The sequence below is a fragment of the Xiphophorus hellerii genome, chromosome 3 (genome assembly GCF_003331165.1).
Source record: "Xiphophorus hellerii strain 12219 chromosome 3, Xiphophorus_hellerii-4.1, whole genome shotgun sequence".
Classification (NCBI taxonomy): domain Eukaryota; kingdom Metazoa; phylum Chordata; class Actinopteri; order Cyprinodontiformes; family Poeciliidae; genus Xiphophorus; species Xiphophorus hellerii.
In genome coordinates this window covers 30,643,012-30,660,009 of record NC_045674.1, presented here as the reverse complement: position 1 = coordinate 30,660,009, position 16,998 = coordinate 30,643,012, and the positions used below count along the sequence as shown (strand labels likewise).

The 16,998-nt window shown below is 40.5% G+C and overlaps 1 protein-coding gene across 1 annotated transcript; it reads left to right on the top strand.

Moving 5' to 3' along the window:
- The first annotated feature begins 4,627 nt into the window (after positions 1–4,627).
- fam210aa (family with sequence similarity 210 member Aa) lies at positions 4,628–9,239 on the top strand. Its single transcript, XM_032559346.1, has 4 exons — positions 4,628–4,765; positions 7,258–7,737; positions 7,890–8,001; positions 8,107–9,239. Exons 2-4 carry the CDS (start codon positions 7,310–7,312, stop codon positions 8,386–8,388), a joined length of 822 nt encoding a protein of 273 aa, XP_032415237.1. The 5' UTR covers positions 4,628–4,765; positions 7,258–7,309; the 3' UTR covers positions 8,389–9,239.
- The last annotated feature ends 7,759 nt before the right edge of the window (positions 9,240–16,998 follow it).

Genomic DNA, 16,998 nt, shown 5'->3' with positions numbered 1-16,998 from the left:
AATATATACTATCAGTTTATTTTTCAGTCTTACAAGCTACCTTTGCTGTGTCTATTGTGTGCTGGAATAAAGTACGTTACAAAATATGATTATTACAGGTTTTTTTTCTTATCTGCAAAATAAACCATCACAGCTGCCTTTGCTTAATTTTCCTGATTATTTCTTTGAAAAATGCCTTTGACGTGACATTTTCTATGGGTTGGGACTATAGCAAGAAACTGAACTGTAACAAAGAGGCTTAAATCTAACTGAGAATCTATAACAGAGCTTGAAAATTGATTTTCCATCCATCCAGTCTTATTGTTTGGCAAAGAGTAATGAGTAAAACTTTTCATCTTTACATGTGCAATGCTGGTAAAGACGTGAATCTGTAGCAGCAGCAAAAGATGGTTTCTGTGGAATATTAGCTGTCGCCAAATATAAATGCATTCCACACTTTTAAGACTTTTAGTTGTACAAAATTAATTTAATCTATCCTTCATATCTTTGCACTAGTTAGTCCTGGACTTTCACACAGAATCTCAATAAAATATTTGAAGTTTTTGGATATGATGTGATAAAATTTGACTGAGTGGATGTGAATACTTTTTTCAAAGAACTGTGAAAGTAGGTAAGTATTTAGTTATTTAAGATAAAAATAGAGTAATTGGTATGGTGCATGCAACTAAAGTTTTACTAAAATTTTCACATACGTAAATCAGTTTCATTATCCATATTGGGAGTTTGAAATTGATGGAATGGTGGTGCATTTAGCTTTCCATATAAGCTTTGGTCCAAATTCATATATGATTATTATATTAATGATAACATGATGCATTAAGATTTAACCTCCAAAGACCAGGGGTCAAAACTTTCCTTTAGCACTGAGGTTCTACCTGCTAACCAGCCTGCTAACATTCCCCATAAGTCCTGTTCTAGTCATAGCTTCCTATAGCAAACCTCCACAACAAATCTTTGTGAGAAACCACTGATTTGATTGATTCAGCCTCATTTGAGCAGAGATGAGAGCGGTCCAGCTGCTAGGCTAGACCTGTGGCTTGATGTGTTTCAGTGTTGTATAAAGTACTGAAATCTCAGAGTCAAGTAAAAGTACAAGTACCTCTCCAAAATACGACTTTGGTAAAAGTCGAAGTCACTGACTGAAATGTTACTTGAGTAAAAGTCTTAAAGTATCTGAAACGTCTTGTACTTAAGTATGGAAATTACTGTAAAAATGGATGTACTCAAGTAATGTAATGAAAAGTACAAGTAAAAAGTAAAACAAGGCAAGTGTGAATGACATTTCTTATATTTTGGTAAACTTGTCAAATAAACTTAAAATAATGTACCCAACCAAGTGCAGGCAAAATGAAACCTGCTAATAAATTGTTCCAGTTTTAAAGAGTAGCACATGTTAATGGTTTGTGGTTTTGAACTTGCATGCCTTTCCTATATTCGTTAAATTTAGTCTAAATTGCTATCGCTATGGCTTCTGTCCCCCATTGAACTAGGGTGACCAGACGTCCTCTTTTTCCCGGACATGTCCTACTTTTCAGACCTAAAAAGATGTCCGGGGGGAATTTAAAAATTGTCCGGGATTTTGGTCAACTGCCTCAAACACATTACATAGCTTACAGTGCATTATAGGGCACGGCGCTGCGTGTCACGTAATCCCTGAGCCGCGTCAGTGCGGGCAGCACTCTTCTCTGTTCGTCCCTCCGTCCCACCCGCTGTACGGTGTTCTGATTTCCCCAACAATGGGAGAAGCGAAACAGGTGTATCCTATTGGAGGTGATGAACAAGCCCAGGCAAGCAGGCTACGGACTTTGTTCGGTAGCCTACTTGCTAATCAGTAGGTGGGGTCAAAACACTTGCGTTTCTCTCTCTCGCTTTTTTGTAACGAGTAACTAAACCACACATTGAAAATGTATCGGAGTAAAAGTACGCAATTAAGTTCGGAAATATAGTGAAGTAAAAGTGAAAGTCATCAAAAATTTTCATACTCGAGGAAAGTATGAAGTACTCCAAAATATACTTAAGTAAAGTAGTGAAGTATTTTTACTTCGTTACTATACAACACTGATGTGTTTCTCAGGTGACAGAAGCAGTACGGTTTCTTTCCATCAAGTCGTGGAGCAGCTGTCTCCCTCAGAGTGGAGTGACTGGCTGAGACCACTCTGCCTCCAGCGCACCTTGAATATTCAGCAGCATACCTGCTGAAAGAGGCCAGTTTGTCAACAAAATCAGCATTTACACTGGCAATACTTTCTTTTTAAAATTTCTTATTATTAAAACACCAGATGTGTGGCATTTTCTGGAACATTCACTATGAATGTTTGCGCGTCTATCAACCGATAGACCTGTTCTTCACTTTGTCATCTTAAAAATAAACAAACTAGTCAGAGCTCCAGGTATGTTTATGATGAGGGAATAATATTATAACATGAAAAAAGTTGATTCTACATAATACCGTCCCTTTAAAACATTTTCATCACTGGCTACAAAAGCAACATTATCAATGCATATAATTATAACCACTGTTATTTCTTGTTTTCCTCTTGTAAACACAGTGTTCTGCAAAATTTTACCTGAAGCCTTTCTGTCAAATATTCATGCAATGTTTTGTCCAAAAAGTCCAAAAAGTGACCTATTCACCTTATAGACCAACTTTGCATTTCCACCTCATAGCCTTCTTTTTGTTCTTTAGAAGCCTCAAAATCTGTTGGTTCGTGCAGGCAGGCAGTTTTGACACTGATCCAATGTAAAATCAGGTTGTGTTGTATCACACACTGTTTCAGTTCTATGTTACTTATCAGGTTAGCAGTTGGAGAGAAAATAAATTCAGTCTACTCCAAAGCTCTGACTGTAACCAATGTAAATTGTCTTACATTATTCAGTTCCAGTAGCAATATTTTTACATTGCATACACCCATTTACCCCGCACTACTTTACTTTTTTATTTTCCTCAGGCAGGCTGTTTAGGACAAAAGTGTAATTCTCCTTTAAAGACTGCAGTTCTTCACCTGTAGCCGTTGTTCACTCTTCAGCGTTTAGATAGTTTCTACACTATCTAAACGCTGATGGTGACTTCAGTGCCTTCAGGCACACTGCACATGAATCTGTAATGGTAGTCTATGTCGGTTAACAATTTGTGATCAGTGTTTTCTTGTTCCATCACACACATTTCCTCAGTATCCTTGAAACTCTGAAGTTTTGTTTTCAATTCAGTAAACTTTATTTCTGATTCGCTTTGTGTTACATGAGCTGAAAAAGCTCTAAATGTTTCTGGTTCGCCTTTTAAAACCAAGGAATCCATCACTCAGTTTCTCCCCGGCATTTTTCAGGGCTGTAATAATCATCGCTGCCCGTTTTGAAATACTCTGTCACACTCTTGCTGCTTTCTTTCTAAAGAGAAGTCATTGCAGTGCAAATATGCTTTACGTTTTCCATCAGTCTGGACTCTGACTTTATTTCTCAAGCATCTTACATAAGCTGTCTTTCTGATATACTGATTCCTGATCCTACAACCTTGTTGCTCCTAAAGAAAACCTCAACTTCTTGAGCTCTGCATCCTCCAGTTTTTTCTCATTGGTCCTGTCTGCAAACCATATAAATACTTAAGTATTGACCATAGGTACGACTAAGGAATAAACTGGGGTTGGAAAGCAAAGACTGGCCAGAAAAATCACAAAACAAATTTTCAAGTATGAAAGAAAGCATTCTCTGATTTTAAGTCAACAGTTTAAGTCTACCCTGAGCTGCCTGCAGGTAAAGTATCAAACAGAAACTTATTACTATAATATAGAATTACATTTTAAATTTACATTTTATTCTTAATCTGAATTTAAAAACTACATACTTAACTATTTAACCCAGCGTTCTGGCTTTGTGGACGGTTTGACACTGAAAGCGTGCCGCCCTCTCCTGGACAATTTGGTACATTGCATGAGTTTATGTGTGTTTATATTTGTAAACATCAAACTGGATAATAAAACGTGCGCTATATCAGGAGGTGATGTCGGAGACTGACAGACTTAACTGTATGCAATATCTAAAACGGAACCACGTCTGGAATACATGGCAGCTAAACCGTCTGTGGAACCCTGGGGACACTCCTTTTTAGTCACTCGGAAAGAAGTGATGGCGATGTGGTGTGGGAGGTGATTTCCTTCTGAATGGACAGTTCTGCTGATAGAATGGAGTAGTTCATCACCTGAGAAAGGAATCAGTGTATCGCACCACCAACGACTAAAGAAGTAAATTAGCAATAATAAAAGATAAACTATTATGGGTTTACTTGCACTCTGATACACTGATTTGAATTTGTTGTATTGCTCCTAATCCTGACTTTCTTATCACTATTTAAAAACAAACAAAACAATAAAACCACATATTTTTAAAATCTTAGAAGGCACACACAACTTGGTCGCACCTCTCGCTGGTGGGTCTGAACTTTTCTCGCCAGGTGAGAAATGGTGCGGACCCACCGTTACAGTCAGCGATAAACAAGCCACATAAACCAAACCCTGCCCTCGAAAAGATGACGTATCTACGCAAGTCACGCTGGGACTTGTATTTTTCAACTTCCCGACTCTACTGACATTCGGCGCCATTATCAACTACATTTCCCTTGTCTCCATGCGCGGCTGGGGGTGGACCACTCGGAGACATGCTGCTCTCCTTGGAGTCCATACTGTCCAGTTGTCAATGTGGTCCTGAAACATTTGTGAGTGTTGAATGGCCCTGAGGACTCCGCCGTGTTGCTGAACTCTGACTCCAACAGCGCGTAAGTTCAGGGCTGTATTTTGTTAGCTGCAGAGTATCTGGCTCGGCCAATCACAGCTGATTTTACTGATAACTAGCTTTAGCAGTGCCGCTAGCAGTAAGCTAACTAGCTAACGTCAGTAGCAAAGTTGGCAGCTGTTCAGACTGTGGTGCTTTCTGACCCCGGTGTCTGTGACATTTTTAGCCGGGATATTCAGTTTTCTTAACAGCGATAAAGCCCTCTGTGGTCCATAACCTGCTGGGAAGTTCTGTTCAGTAGAAGGAACTTGAACGGTGGTTCTTGTCCTCCAGCACTACATGCCCAATGTCAGCTAGCTTAGCATGACTCTGTAAACAACAGCTTTACTGAAGCTTTAATCTTCTGGTTATTGCTTAAATTAACCCCAGCAGATATGATGGCGTCACAAAATGGCTTTATTTTGAAGGAAAAGAAAGTCGTAGTGACTGCAGACAAGTGTTATTTTTAGCTGCTAAAAGTTTTGTCACCTGTCTTAAAGTCTAAGATTTTTTTCCCCCTTCTTTTTAAGTTAGTCTGAAAACAAATTGCTTAGTTTTTTCCAGGCTCTAAAATCGTTTAGAGCCACGTGTCTAAAAACATGTAATTCATGGCAAACCTGGGTGTGGAAATGACTTCATTACTTTTTGTCTAACTTTTCCTCATTGTCGTATGACCCAATCTGGGTCAAGCTTCAGCTGTCAGACAGGAAACCTCATGGTCCGCCCAATGCTTGTAAGGCCTCCAGGTTTCTGTAGCTGCAAGATTAGTCACAGGGACTAAATTTATGACTAAATTTAGTGCTGTACATTATGGCCAGTCATATCTACTTTAGTCTCTAATATTACTGTCATATACCTGTATTTACCTGTATTTAGCTACAGGTATAATTTCAATTCAATTAAAACAGAAGTTAAATGTTCCCATAGCTTATTTCATCAAAGTATGTTAAAAAGAGTCGTCGTACGTATTGATGATTTGGCCAGAATTCGCAGTAGCAGTCAGTCTTACAACAGACCTGAAGAGGCCTCTGACTAAAGATTGTTGCTGTATTATGATCTCATGACTATAATAACATGCTAACAGCTCAATAGAGACAATATTACTCAGTAACGTGTCCTGGATGACACCAGGGTTGTTGGCAAGCACCGCTAATCCACCTCCTTTGCTTTTGCTACACCTCTTTGATCAAGCTGTATCCGTAGAAAGCTGGGCAGAGAGACGTTGGAGTAGGGGATATGATCCTGGTCTGTTATGGTGGATGGAAGAGACTGTACCAAATTCCTCTCTCCTTCCATGAATCCTCCTTTTCATCTTGGGGATTTGGGGTCAGAGTTCAGGTATTATTCAAACTATGGAGATGCTAATCACCTGCTCTTAAATGTAGAAAACAAAAATATATTTTTGCCATGGTTACGCAACTAATAACCACCTGAAAGTAAAAATAAAAAATCGAAAGCAAAAATTCTTTCAGCTGCAAAGCATCCAAGGTCACGACCTTGGGATGAAATGCTGGCACATTTCCGTCAGCTGTGATGGAGTTGGAATTTTATAGGGAAAAAAATTAAATCCCTTAGAATATTCCCAGATTGTTGGAGAGCAACGATTCCTTTCTGTAAGATCATTGCTGATGAACTGTGTGAACACACAACAGCAAAGATCTCTGCTTTTGGAGCTTCTTTGTCTGATTACCTGATGGAGCTCCTTGGAGTTAAAGCACCTACTATTTTTTTTTCTTTTTTTACTCTTTCCTAAATCCAGCCAGGCACCCAGCAAGGAGCTGGTATGTCAGGATCAAGAGCCAGAGGCCCATAGCAGGAATGTTACAGTTACCAGAGTGGAAGACAAACAGAAGCTCTGACTGTGTACTTTAGAGAGGCAGTTAACACAACATGAGCTGAAAATGTGGATAAAGGAGGAGAAGGCCGGCTTGAAAAGCCTGGTCAGATCACAAACACTGACTGACCCACTCAACTAACTGAAACACTTATCTCTAGTTCCAAAATAAGGTCCTGGCTTTAGGAATGATTATATGGGCCATGTGTTTCCTCATTTAGCAGAAATATACTGATGTTATGTTTTAACATGAGAGTCACTTAGGACCTATGAACTGTTGTAAAATTTGTTTGGAGTTTCCTGCAGCTCCGCCTCATAGATTAGCTCAGTGTTACCATGGTAACATGGCAGACCTCCAGAGTGCACAGTATTGTTAAGGCCAGGAATTTCTCTACATGCTGCTTTCTAGAAAGCAATGACTGCTAGCTGTTGTTAGCATTAGCCAGCAGTGAATTCTGAACATCACACTGAAGGCTGTCTCTTCTTTTTTTAGTTTTTTAGACTAAGGTGTTGCTTTTTGAATCCTTTTGGCCTACTTCATGTTGAGAGGAAGGTTCTCTTTAAGTGATTTTTTGTTTGTGCAGATCAGGCCTGGGTGTGGTTAGTGAAGGGAAGACATGAAAGTTTAGCTTTCATGTCATGTTTTATTTGCTTCCCCACAGACTGTGGTTGACCATCAGGACGGAGGAGGACTAGGAGTGGAGGTGGAGGATAATGCAGCACATCCTTACCCCTGGGACCCTGTGGCGGGTGGTGGCGTGGCGCTCGCTGGCGGCAGGCGCAGCTGTCCTCGAGCATCCGGCGGCGACAGCGCCGGCATCCAGGTTCTGCGTGCTCCGTCTGTCGCTGCTGCCGCCCACCGCCCAGAGATGGGTCTCAGCGTCCGCCTCCAGCAGAGCAGCACATCAGCCAAAGCACCAATCCCCACAGGAACAAACAGCACAACCTGCGTCTGACCCGCCTTCACAGGACGACCCCAAAGGGCAGCCGGAGAAGGCGGACGTTGACCCGCTGCAAGACAAGTCCATCGGTCTGGTCCAGAGGTTTAAGAAGACGTTTAAACAGTACGGGAAGGTGATGATCCCAGTTCACTTGGCAACGTCCTCCGTCTGGTTTGGAACCTTCTATTACGCTGCTATGAAGTGAGTAACATTCAGAGGTAACATTTAAGACTTCTATCCTGGAAATCAGCCGCTGGTTGAAACTTAATGATGAGCGTTTTAAAGTACTCTGACTGAACAGGAAGCGTAATGTTTTTGACATCTAAAAGTTTTCTGTTGCTTGAACCCCACAGAGGTGTGAATGTAGTGCCGTTCCTAGAGATGATTGGTTTCCCAGAATCAATAGTTGGCCTTATGAGAGATTCTTCTAGTGGCTATGCACTGACCGCCTACGCCATGTTCAAGGTAGCGTCAACACTGCGGTTTGGGCAACAGACCTGTCTGAGAATGATCCAAATATGGCTCTCAGATGGGATCAGGTTAAAGTGTTCTCCTTTGTTTCCTCTACAGATTGCAACCCCAGCTAGATACGCAGTGACGCTAGGCGGAACCTCGCTGTCCGTTCAGTACCTCCGCAAACAGGGCTACCTCTCCACACCGCCGCCAGTCACGGACTACCTCCAGGACAAGATGGAGGCGACGAAGGAGAGATTCACAGAAAAGATGGAGGAAACAAAAGGACTCATCTCTGAGAAAATGGAAGAGACTAAAGACAAGCTTTCTGAGAAGCTGCAGGAAACCAAAGACAGAGTTTCAGAGGGGAAATCGTTTTTTCGAAAGAAGAACGACTAGCGGCTCACACGTACACAAGGCTCCCGTTGCTAAGCGGTTCTGTTAGGATCTCGTTTTGTGGAGTTGACAGAGTGGGGGCGAGTAACACTTCATTTCTTTGACCGTCTGGAGGTGTGAGACGTTGCACTATCCCCGTCTTGACACCCATCAGTTATCACTTTGGTGTCTATTTATGTGTCAAATCGGTCCCTAATTGTCTGAACCCTCCCACAATGCACTGCAAATGTAGATCAGCCAGCAGCTTAGCTGCCTGCTGGCAGCGCCGCTTCCTGGCTCTGCCGTCTCAGGCGGGATTTCCACAGACTGGATCTGGGCTGAGTCGTCTCCTGGCTGCGAAGCAACTGCCAGTTTTACTTGAACACTCTGGGAGCCAGGTGAAGACGGCCAGAGACACGGAGCTGTGCTAATCCTTCTGACTGAACAGAAAATAAAACTTGAAGCTCTTCGTTAACCGTCTCATAGTTTGTTACAAGAGAAAGAGATTTCACCTTGTGTCTTTAAATGTAATTAACCAGAAATAATGTTTTTTTAATGAGTTTTTCTCTTTATAGTCACATAATATATCATTGGTTGTGGTTTCTGCACTACGAGTGCCGAGTTGAAACGGGACTAAAGCGGAAGATGGCTTGGTACAGTTTACATTAGGCAAGCACACCTGTACAGTCCTGGTCAGAGCTCCAGGAGGAAGTTCTGATCAGATGGAGGAGAACGAGTCGGACCTGAATGTTTAGGCTTCTAGAAGTTGTTGTGACAGGAGACTATAATAATTGTTTTAAGTTTTCTGTGATCACAAAACTTAAAAATTCCAATCTGGAGGCAATGAATCAGAAATGAGCTTCAAAAAGCTTCCATCCATCCATCCGGGCCAGGAGGCGACGTACACCCTGGACTGGTTGCCAGGACAACACAGAGACACACACCACAAATTAACCATTCAAACCAAGGATCTTCTAGCTGCAAGGCAACAGTCCTACCAATATGGCCGCTGGGAAGCTAAGATCATCTTTGATGGGAAAAAAAACTCATTCATTAAACTTTGATCTATATATTGTTTTTGTTGCTACAAAAAATTGTAGACCTAAACAAAATGTGAAACATTCAACCAAAAACTTATAAAAATCCAAATCTTTAAATTTGAGACATAAAACAAGTTTCACAATCATTTGCAGATCCTGTTTCTCCAAAAATATGACTGCTTTATAAGTTTTGTTGCATATTGAATTTATCATTCAGCATAATAATAAACCATTATCATGATTAACTTATGATTAACCTTTATTATTAGAAACTGTTCACTTTTTTCTTGACTCCTGAGTATTTTGGCCTTCATGGTGTTTGAGCCGTGGAGCAGAAGGAGTTTCTGACCCGGACTGTAAACGGACTGCTGTGTAGAACGTGAATATTAAAGTTTCACAATGTGACAGAAATAACTTGTTTCATTTAGTAAACAAACTGATGTCCTCACCAGAAATTCACTCTGATGTTTGGTCAAAATCACACCGAATAAAAGTGATCTGAAAATCATCACATTTGTGTGTAATTTTTGGGAAACAGAGTCACAGCATGACGAGCCAAATGTTTTTGAAGAAATGGCAAAATCACCAGGCTTCCTATGGAAGCAGCAAGGAGAGAATATTTCTTGCTATTGCCTGTTTAGATGAAAGAAAATTGCTTGGTGTGTGACGGTGACACACCGGCTTTCCTTCAAGAGTATTGGAACAGTGAGTCCAGTTTAATTTTACTGCTAAAAAGTTTGGACCAAACTGAATATAAAACAAGAGAAAAACCTTTGAGCTTTTATTTGTACTTGAATCACAGGTTCATCAGGAAGTTGGAAGGTTCTGATCCGATCAAATCGATCTCTAGAGCAGCAGGAGGAAACCTGGAGGATCTAACCTCACAAAACGGCCAACAGCTGACAGGCCGAGGAGAAGATCTGAAAAAGCATCAGAGAAAAGACGGACGGATGGCCGGGCCAACCAGTGGTGAAGGATTTGCAAATAGACATCGAGTATTCATTTCTTTCTATTTTAAGTATGTATTCCGAAATTTTTGTTCACTAAAAACACAATATTCCATTAAAAAAAAAAAATCCAAATTGCTTCAGATTGAAGTGGAAATAATTGAAAATAATCTGACATATTCGATTTCATCCCTTATTCTTACCATTTGGAAATCAATCCAAAATGTTTGCAGTCATCATCATCAAGCATAAAGCAGTTGCAGATATTTTGTTCACGTTTTTAATGTATTTTTTTTATCTTTGCAACAGTAAGACTCATAGCTCCCTCCGCTCTCCTCCCAACTCATCCAACAAATATTTTTGTTCTGTAGCCAAAGCAGCAGATTGCATGATGTGTATCAGAAAGTTTGCGGTTAGAGTTCCTGAGATCAGTCCTTCAGGTCTGTCAGTGTTCAGAAATGCTAAGCAGATGCAAACATCCCATCATTCCACAGGCAATCTGCTCCGGCCTGTCACCGTGGCTCTGAATAAAAACTTGCATGGAGGAGCAACAATGACCTCTGCTGTCTGAAGTAATGAACAGCTGTTTATGCAGCCCGCGGCCCTCACACCAACACCTGCGTTCTCCCACTGGGAGCATGGCACAGAGGACAGAGCACCACTTTGACTCCTGAGATGTTTATCGGCTAAAGCCAATCTGTGTTCCTCAGGTGTGAATCTGTGGCTAAACATCACTCAAGTCGCAGGGTGCCAGAGTGAACCTGAGGTGACGAACAGGTCAGGAGGGAAATGAAGAAAACAACAACGACTCCGCTGTGGGAAGTCACTTTTCCAGGTTTTTGTCCTCTGTGTGCAGAAAGTTTTCACTCTCCTGATGCATTATCAAACCGCCACATCAGATTCAGATTTGTTTCTACTAAGAAACCATTTGAAATAAGTAACTAAAGTAAGTAAAGTTCTAAAATATTCAAAATAGCAACAATGACTTAAAGAATAACATAAAATAATTCATCCCTTTTTTAAAATCATTTTAAGATAATCTGCTGTGTGTGTGTGTGTGTGTGTGTGTGTGTGGGTGTGTGTGTGTGTGTGTGCGGGGGGGTGGGCGTGTGTGAGTGTGTGTGGATTTCTTTGTAGTTTAGCAAAGTGTTCTACTGACTGAAGAGACACTTCAAGAAATCTTCATGACATTTACCAAAATGAAAAATGGTTGCATCTAAAGGCACAAACACCAGGACAGATAAAAAAAAATTTTAAGCTCTCTCACAAAAAACAAAAAAAAAAGTTTTGGCAAATCCTGACAATTTGTGGCGTCAAATTTACACCAAAGGTCAAGAGGAGTGCTATTTTAGTTGACCATGAATACCACTTCCTACTGCAGGCACAAAACATAACATTATGAGTTGCAACCCTGTGGAATGTCATAAGTGCCACTAATCTTTTTTTTATTTTTTTTTGTTTTTATCGAACATCTGCTTAAAACATCATGCAATTAAATGAAACAGTTAACCTGTGTTTTTTACTTGACTTTTTAAATAGACATGTGGTGAAAGGTCCAATTTGTGGCACTTATGGTTTTCCGTACAATGCACTCACGTCTCTAAATTGTGTGTGCCTGCATGGTCAGTGTGCGTGTGAATCGTCACACAGGACTCACTGTGCAGCGGTGGGAGAAAATATCCCTGTAAAGAATTTCTTCTGCTTTTGCTTCGACATTTCAGACCGTTAAGCAAATTTGATCAGCAGAAGACAGAAAACGAGTAAATTTAGAATCCAGTTTGTGACACGCTTGGAGGCAATAACTGTCATAAATTGTTTTCAATCTTACTGTGGTTGAATTTTAGCCCACTCTTCTTTCTTGGGCCTGTTTAAGGCACAAACGCTACATTTTCTTTGTCTGGTTTGTATATTCTGGGATCTCAGTTGTACTAAGAACTATTTTGACTCAGCAGCTCTAAAACCTTTGATTTTTGTGAGTCGTTCAGAGGCGAACTAAACATTCTTTCTTTTCATGCCTCCATTAGTTGTGGTGAATAATTCCAGTCCTGACGAAGCATTGAGACCACCACCCTGTTTGATTCTTGGTTTCATGTTTCTGTTTGTTTTATGCCAGATGGAATGGAAGTGCTTCTGCCTGCCCATGCCACGCAATATTTCCAAAAGAATCATTAAGATACTTTTGGTGGAAAAATGTCCTTCTTTGTCAGCGGTGGTTTGGACCTTGAAAGTCTAACAACAGATGTCAGTTTTTGCCCTGTCTCTTTCTTACTATGGAATCATCTTTAAAAAATAAATCACCAGGACTAACATGTACTGTGTTGTCTTAGATGATCGTTCTTCAAGCAACGATGGGTTGGTCACCTTCAAACTGCTGATGTGAGAACGCTTCAGGAAATTCTCTGTTAACTTGGAGGATTTTATTTTGACCAAACTCATGACAGAAATTGATATTTGTCATATCAGTTTCTGGAGGAATTCTGCCCATCATGTCAAAGAATCTGTTTACCTTCCAGACCAGACCTGGGCAATAACACGTTTTTCATTTCCCATCAGATGAGCTGGCTTTCTTCACCTGGCTTTTATTTTTAACACTCTCAGTGTCAGGTTCTGCTCTAGAAATGCACCACAGGCCTCGAGATCTAAAGTGTCATCAGACATTATTAAGCCATTTAGTTTTCCTGAGAGTTGAGGAAAATATTGAGTTTAACATTTGTGAAAGTGATTTTAGACCCAGGTCCAGACCCAGACACACTTCAATAAATACTTTTTTCCAACATGTTAGATCTTCAACATTTTCTGTCCCCTGAAAATTTGTACAATAAAAGTTGCTAAAGCATTCTAATGTGGATGCCTGAAGAAAAGGCCACATCAGGCCTACTTCTATGGAATGGTAGATGGCAACAGTGACTGAAAAATTGGTTTATCAACAAATTTACTTCTTTTTTATATAAAACAATCCGCCTGGGTTTTGAGCCGCACCAATGCAATGAAACTGCACTTGTAAAAGTTTCAAAGAGTCAGTATTATATAAAATCCACTTTTTTTGGCTTTACATGATGTTATCATGTTATTCCCTCATCATAAACATATCTGGAGTGTTGCCTTGATGCTTTAATGCATGTTTGTGACGTCATTTATTCTCCATGGCAACCATGCAGCTGTGCAAAATGCCTGGTTGGTCCTAGCCCCGCCTTCGAGGACAAAGCTCCTCCTCAGAGCTGCAGACTCCAGGTCTTCAAGCTTCTGCTCTGAGGCAACCCTCCCCCATTCACCATAGTTTGGTTAACTGGTCATTTTAAGTTTCCCTCAGGTGTGTGTGTGTGTGTGTGTGTGTTTGCATGGCTGCATGTCTATGTTGCCCAGGACTGGCGACCTGTCCAGAGTGTACCCTGCTTCTCGCCTGATGACCACCAGAATTAGACACCTTTGGGCCCTGTGAGGATAAGTTGCTAAGGGCCAGCAGTCCTCAACTCCAGGCCATGAGGGCCGGAGTCCTGCAACCTTCAGATGTGTCCCTTGTCCAACGCAGCTCAATCAAAAGGCGGAATTACCTCAAGTTCTCCAGAGTCCCGCCGAAGACCCCATTATATGACTTTCTGGCCCCGACAATGCAAGGTCAGAGGAAAATGAGACCAGAAACAAGCTTGGAACCAAAACATTTCACCACAGCTTGATGAGGAAATATGACGGCTTAAAACTTACAGAACAGTTTCCTCCTCACTTCCTGTTTCTTGTGTTGCTAAAGGCCTGGAAGACGCTCCGACTCAGAGACTGCCTACTCGGCCGAAAGGCTGATGTATGCGGGGTTTCTCCACATCTGTCTGAGAGGTGTGTGTGTGTATGTGTGTGTGTGCAGTCTGACGAAAATGAGTTAAAAGGAGATCTTGTTCCCAGCAGCATTTTGCAGCTCCAGGTTCACACAGAGGACAAGACGTTGTGAGTGAGTTGAAGGGCTTTGAACACGAGGTTTGTTTCACTCCTGAGGATGTTACAAGTCGCCAGATGGAGCCTGTCTATAAATAAAGCATTCTGGCTTAAATATACAGAAACGCATGTTTTATGCATAACCTTACTTTACATGGCTGAGTGAGTCATTTCCTGCCTGCTCAGAGATTGCTGCTGATGACTCTCTAGAAAACAAAACAGGGAGAAAAATGAGGAGCGACGCTTCCCTTCGGATCTGAGCAAGAAGCAGAGGAATCAGCAGATTTAGAAAAGCAACGCACTGAAAGGAATGGCTGAAGAGTTGGGTCGGATTAATCGATTATTGAAACAATCATCGACTAGGCCTGGGCGATATGGACTTATAATGAAAATGACGATAAGATCCGTTTCTTGCCTCTTTTTTAGGTAACTGGACACAAACACTGATATAGAAAACATTTCCATTTTGTAATGGAAACATCAAAGTGTGATTATTATCACTAAACTACACCCAGCTGTATTTAATCGTATTTTCAAATTCTGACAATACAGTTTTAAATATTAACTGAAATTTATGAGAATTTATTAAAATAATTTATTTATTTATTTTACTAAATTTATAAAAATAATTTTTCTTATTAGAATTTTGAATTGCTAACATAAATTTCAATTAATGTTTAAAACTGTTTTAACGTGATAAATGCCCACCAATGTCAGTTAATTTTGTAATTAATTAATCATTAAGTGTAGTAGACTCAAAAATTGCTGTTTGCTGAGGAGTTTTTAAGCCAAAACTCTACAAAATTGACATACATTTTGCATTGAAGCACTGCACTGTCTGGAAATGTGTTCTACCCAAATGGCAGTTTTAGCTTCACCTGGTTGAAATCCTGCAATTATAAGTCCATAAAATAAACAAATGAACTTGTATTTTGTGTGTTTTTTTTGTTAACATGTCTTCAGTGCTGTCTGAACAACAAATGCATAGAAACTTTCTTGCTGTGATGCCAAAACCCAACCACAACGTTTACGTTAGTGACTAAATTTTGAATCTCATCACTGAAGCCCGTCGCCAGGCGCGTAAGCTAACTCCTAACGCTTCATTTATTTTTCAACAAATAAATGAAGCATTAGGTCTTGGCCCTGGGAGCAGAGCAGGAAGCAGCAGCCATGTTCTGGAGCTCCGCTCCTCTTTCTGTGAACAGACAGGAGGCCCAGCAGCAGGATCACTTTTAAAGTTTTATTTGTTACGCTGCAGTCTGACTACAGCATAAGTACAAGCATAAAATCTTTGACTACAACAGCACTTAGAGCGACATTTTTTGACTTTTTTTTCTGCTTTTCTGTAAAAGTATTGCAATAACAGACCTTAGGCCTAAAACCTATTACATCACAATTGCTTAAATAAAAAGAGGCAAAAATACACAACAATTTTACCTCTGTGTTACATACATAGATATATATATTTATATATATAGATATATGGTTACTAAGCATCACCATATAAATATATATATATATATCTATGTATCTAGATTTCAGCACAGAGGGGGTTGGAGGGGTACAAGAAGGATTCATTTTTGTAAATAAAGCAAACTGATGTTACAAAACCCATAATGGAAGCAGTCCTATGGTAAATGTCAGGACAAACTGTTGAGGCGTTATTACTGGAGGTGGAACGATACGGACAGCTGCTGCACTGGAGTACAGACTGCTGAGAGGAGGGAAGAGGGAGCGTCAGTCTTTTCTCTTCCAGGAAACAAAACATCCAAACAGGAGGAGAGCAGAGGCAACTTTATCCCCAAATCAAAACAACACAAGTGCCACTTATTTGGTGCTGTGAAGAAAAAAAAAAGGAGCGTAGCTATGTACATCGTCTATAGACAAGAATGAACATGCTCTGCAGTTATTGTACAGTGGAGTTCTTTTTAGTACATATTAGAAGTAAATGGCTGCAGGTTAAACATGATGCCCGTTATACATTGTGCCACATATACTGCCGTTATGTAGAAAATAAGCGACTAAATAGTAGAGTAAAAGTAACTGATAGTTTTTAACCCGGAGCTTGTTTCCTGCTGCTGGTGCAAACTCGTGAAGCTAACTTCCTCTGGTGCTTCGCCTTGCCGTCGTCCTGACGACGAGTCTCCCCGCTGACAGGAAGTAAAACTCCAGTCACACTGCCGTGTTCCTAACTGCTGCCGTCACAGAGGCTGATGAGCCTGGCTCATTCGTTGGCACGCCTGGCAAGGATGTCAAAAAATAAAAATAAAAGATCAAAACTTCAAATACATCCAGCTTTAGCTGCAGCACTGAAAATTATGAACTTCAGAACATTTATTCAGTGGGGAATTTCATATTTTTTATTTGTTTTTACAGAACCTCTACTGCCTCAGCCTCTTCATATTTTACATTCTTCTGCAAATGCTTTGGACACCTGCGTTTTTCCACCACAGAGTGCTAGTGCATCCTTAAAAAGTCTTAAATTTGTGTATCTAAAAATGAAAGCCTTAAAATGCCTTAAATTAGTTTTAAAAAAAGTAAGTTGGCCTTAAATATGTTAATTACAAGTCTTAAATTTCATCTTGGCAGGACTCTTTAATTGTAAGTTCTATATATTTTTTTTCTTGAGTCACACATCGACATCTTGACTGTGTTCTGTGACTCCATGCTAACATGCCCTTCCTAGCTAGCAAGGAAGCTTTTTGGCGTCCATCACGGGTCGT